The sequence below is a fragment of the Limulus polyphemus genome, unplaced genomic scaffold (genome assembly GCF_000517525.1).
Source record: "Limulus polyphemus unplaced genomic scaffold, Limulus_polyphemus-2.1.2 Scaffold533, whole genome shotgun sequence".
Lineage (NCBI taxonomy): Eukaryota > Metazoa > Arthropoda > Merostomata > Xiphosura > Limulidae > Limulus > Limulus polyphemus.
Window position 1 is genome coordinate 217,843 of NW_013666143.1, and position 4,234 is coordinate 222,076.

The 4,234-nt window shown below is 32.4% G+C and overlaps 1 protein-coding gene across 4 annotated transcripts in view; it reads right to left on the bottom strand.

The window, feature by feature from the left end:
- Window positions 1-1,272, bottom strand: part of LOC106458923 (ETS homologous factor-like) — a 14,455-nt gene extending 13,183 nt beyond the window's left edge. For 3 of the 4 annotated variants that reach the window (XM_022385299.1, XM_013918489.2, XM_013918488.2), the window contains exon 1: window positions 1,030-1,272. In XM_022385299.1, coding sequence (XP_022241007.1) covers window positions 1,030-1,115 — 86 coding nt within the window. In that variant the 5' untranslated portion in view covers window positions 1,116-1,272. Of the gene's footprint in view, window positions 1-333; window positions 478-1,029 lie in introns of those variants that run through there. The other variant, XM_022385301.1, reaches the window with a different exon arrangement.
- Window positions 1,273-4,234: the final 2,962 nt, after the last annotated feature.

Below are 4,234 nucleotides of genomic sequence, written 5' to 3' on the forward strand. Positions count from 1 at the left end.
GCCTTTGAAAATACTCAATAGGTTAGTAGACTCCTAACGGTCAGTAAACTATGCAAATACCTTACCGGCCTTTGAAAATACTCAATAGGTTAGTAGACTCCTAACGGTCAGTAAACTATGCAAATACCTTACCGGCCTTTGAAAATACTCAATAGGTTAGTAGACTCCTAACGGTCAGTAAATTATGCAAATACCTTACCGGCCTTTGAAAATACTCAATAGGTTAGTAGACTCCTAACGGTCAGTAAACTATGCAAATACCTTACCGGCCTTTGAAAATACTCTATAGGTTAGTAGACTCCTAACGGTCAGTAAACTATGCAAATACCTTACCGGCCTTTGAAAACAGCATAACAGGTCTGTAAACTCCAAACGGTTGGTTCACAAGTTTTATACAGAGATTTTACGAGCTCGTAGAAACAACAGTATGCGTCTGTAGACTCCTATCGGTCTGAAGTGTTGATATTGAAAAGGTATATGCAAGTGTTGGTATAGGAGATATGGTTGCCGTGGTGACCAGAGAAGTGTGGATCTGAAGATGTATGTGTGAGTGTTAGTATGGAAGTGAAATGGCATGTTTACGATGTTCATGATAACAGAAATGAAATACGTATGATAAGACAAAACTGGTAAATCACATTCACAAAATCTCTTTCGACAAATAACCTGTCGAATATTGTATTTCCTACTGATGAAGACAAGTGCTGGCGGTTATAATTACAAAAGCGTTGTTTATATGGAACACGCTATATGCAGTAGTGTTTATATTAAAGATGTGGTTCCCACTACTGCTTTTACCTAGGTGTTAATGGTAAAAAACAAAGCTTTGAAGTGAGAGAAAAAGTGCACGAAAAAAAAAGAAAACCGTTGATTTGGAACAACATTTATACTGATTTGTAGTTTATTTTCTAATTGTAACTAAAACTTTATAAACCACACTGTGAAGACAATTTACGTAAATCTTTATCTCAATACAAGAAACTTTCTTCTGACTTTACGTACAACAAACAACGACCGATTGCCACTTACCTATAAAACGTTTCGTCTAATGTCGATAGAAGAGTATTCAACTCTTCTAACTGTTCAAAGAGAAGTTGGGGGTCAGAACATTTCATATCGATAACGATTTGTGATGGATATTAAATAGTTTTCTTCATATACTTAAACTACTGAGCGTCAACGAAAATATTTAATTTCGTCCTACAACCGGTGGCGGGTTTCACGACGTCTTTATACACGCTCATGAAAACCAAAACTAACAAACGTTCTCGCTATACCAAGCTACTAAACAACACACGAGAAATGTTGATATGTAAGGCGCATGCGCTGAACTTTCGTTGATTAGCTTTCCCAGAAGTCTGTTTCTATTTTTACACAGGAAAGAGATGACATCGTCATGCCAGCTTCTGATTGGATATTTTATAACCAATCGTTAGCTACGGAGTAAAGGAAAGAAATGACATCATATTATCTTTGGATGCTGATTGGGGGGGGGGGGGTAAGGTTACCTAACCTACAGAACTCTTACCATTCTGTTATGATATCAAACCCGCTCTTGTTAGTGGTTTCTAGAAGGTATAACAACCTTTAATGATTATTTGATATATTTTTTTCATAACTGTGTCATTTTTCTATGTAGAATTCTATCAATTATAACCGTAAAACTAGGAATCGAATTCTTTGAACCCAAAAGAATAAGAGTTAATATTTTATGTTTCATAGCTGCTACAAAATTAGTAAGATTTGATATAATATGTTTCATGGCTGCTAAAAAGTCAGTAAGAATTCATATTTTATATTTCTTGACTGTTTAAAAGACAGTAAGATTTGATATATTATATTTTGTGGATGCTACAAAGTCAATAAGAATTGATATTTTGTAATTCACGGCTGCTAAAAAGTCAGTAAGAGTTGATATTTTTTATTACATAGCTGCTACGAAGTCAGTAAGAGTTATATTTTATGCTTCTTGGCTGCTTCAAACTCAGTAAGAGTTGATATTTTATGTTTTATGACTGCTACAAAGACAGTAGGAGCTGATATTGTCTATTTTGTGGTTGCTACAAAATCAGTAAGCGTGGATATTTCATCTTTCATAATTGCTACAAACTCAGTAAGAATTAATATGATATATTTCATAGATGCCACAAAGTCACTAACAGTTGATGTTTTAAAGTGTTAGGTTTATACTTTAGAAGCATGAGTGACTCAATTCACAGGAAAATAAAGGTTTGATTATGAAAAGTTTCTCTCATATGTTGGATTTTAGTACTTCATTTTAAGCTTCACGGTGCACATTGCAGAAGAACTAAAAGTTCCTTATTTCTTATATTACACAGAATCGTTACCTAAAGGTTTACTAATAATGTTCAAAGTGCAAACGTATGGATAGCTAGAATAATATAAGTGGCTACCTTAATTAACAAGATATTTTAAAAAGTCCTGGATCGTTTTTTTCTAAATCTAAGAATATTAATGTTAGTCATTGAAAACAAATAACACCAACAATACTTGGCCGACAAACGCCACCTCAAACGTTCTATATGCAATGTGGGAATCATCACAAACTCTACCAATCGTTATGAAACCCGAGATGTTATTGCAACAACAACTGTAACGACCCGAAACGGAACACACGTCCAAGTTGGACAGGAAAAGAACACTCATTACTACAAAGATATGATTACAATTAACAAGTAATTTTACTACTGCTATCAAACCATCTTCACCAAAGTATATTTTATTCAGATTTAAAAAGTATGGGAAATGCTACCTTTCATTGTGCTTAGATGGCGTTACTGTCGATTAATTGACCACCTTAACGCTCTACAGTGTAAAGTTTACTTACTCAATAATTTGGATAACGTATATCCAGAATATTTGCTCTTAATTATTTACTTGTTATTAAATAATCGTGTTCACAACTTATTTTACCGTGTTATTTCTATGAGCACGAGAAATAGAAAGGATTGACTTCGTCGTAAAAATGTCTTTTCATCGTGAAAATGATAGGCTTATTAAGTAAACAATGATATGTTATTAATCTTTTCCCTAATTCCGATGTGTCAATAATACCGTGTTATTAATTTTTTTCCCTAATTCTGATTTGTAAACAATATTGTGTTATTAATCCTTACACTCATTCAGACTTTTAAATAATACTGTGTTATTAATTCTTACCCTAATTAAAATTTGTAAATAATACCGTGTTATTAATTCTTACCCTAATTAAAATTTGTAAATAATACCGTGTTATTAATTCTTACCCTAATTCTATTTTCTAAACAATATTGATTAATTTTGATTTGTGAGTGAATATTTTATTATTCTTAAATTTTATCATAATAAGAGTTAAAGCAGACGATTGTAGAAGGTTTTGTTAATAACTAATTGGTGTCGAGAATATAGTAAGTGGCCAGACGACTATGTAATAAAGATATAAATAGCGTGAGACGAACTGGAAGCAGCAGACGGACAGTATTAGACAGGTAAGAAGAGAGAGAATATAGCTATGCGAAGTTAAGTACCGTAGATGTGATAGGCCTAACGTATAGTATATTCGAGTGAAACTAACAGTATAAAAAAAGATTAAAAGGATAATTTTATTCCGTCAAAGCGTGGATCTAAAGTAATTGAATCAGCCTTGGTACACGTTACAAAAGGAACAGAGAATCTTCAGAAGAAAGAAGACCAAACGAATGACGGTAACTTGCGCCACAACTGTAACTGAATCAGACACAGAATACTAGTACGATAGTAATATAGAGAAGATAGTTCGACTTGTCAACTGAAATTCTAAAGTAATTGAATAGGCCTAAGTGGACTTTTGACAACAACAAGAAAACTATATATAGATAGTGTTTATGATATGTCTGTAATTTCTATTTTGTAAAAACTTTATTGTACATACGCTTAACTTGTTCCGAATATATATATATATCATTTGAAAACAAGTAAAGTGTGAGCTGTTTATTCATCGTTGAATTTATCGCTAACAAGTCACAGACACCTACTGTAGAAGAATCTTAAGCCTAACAACAACATAGCATATACTTATACTATTAAGAAATATAATTAAAAGCTATTTATTTCGACAATTGGCAAAAAGAACTTATATATATATAATATAATTTATTTATAAATAATACCATGTTATTAATTCTTTCCCTAATTCTGATTTGTAAACATTATTGTATTATTAATCCTTACTCTAATACTGGTCTGTAAACAATAT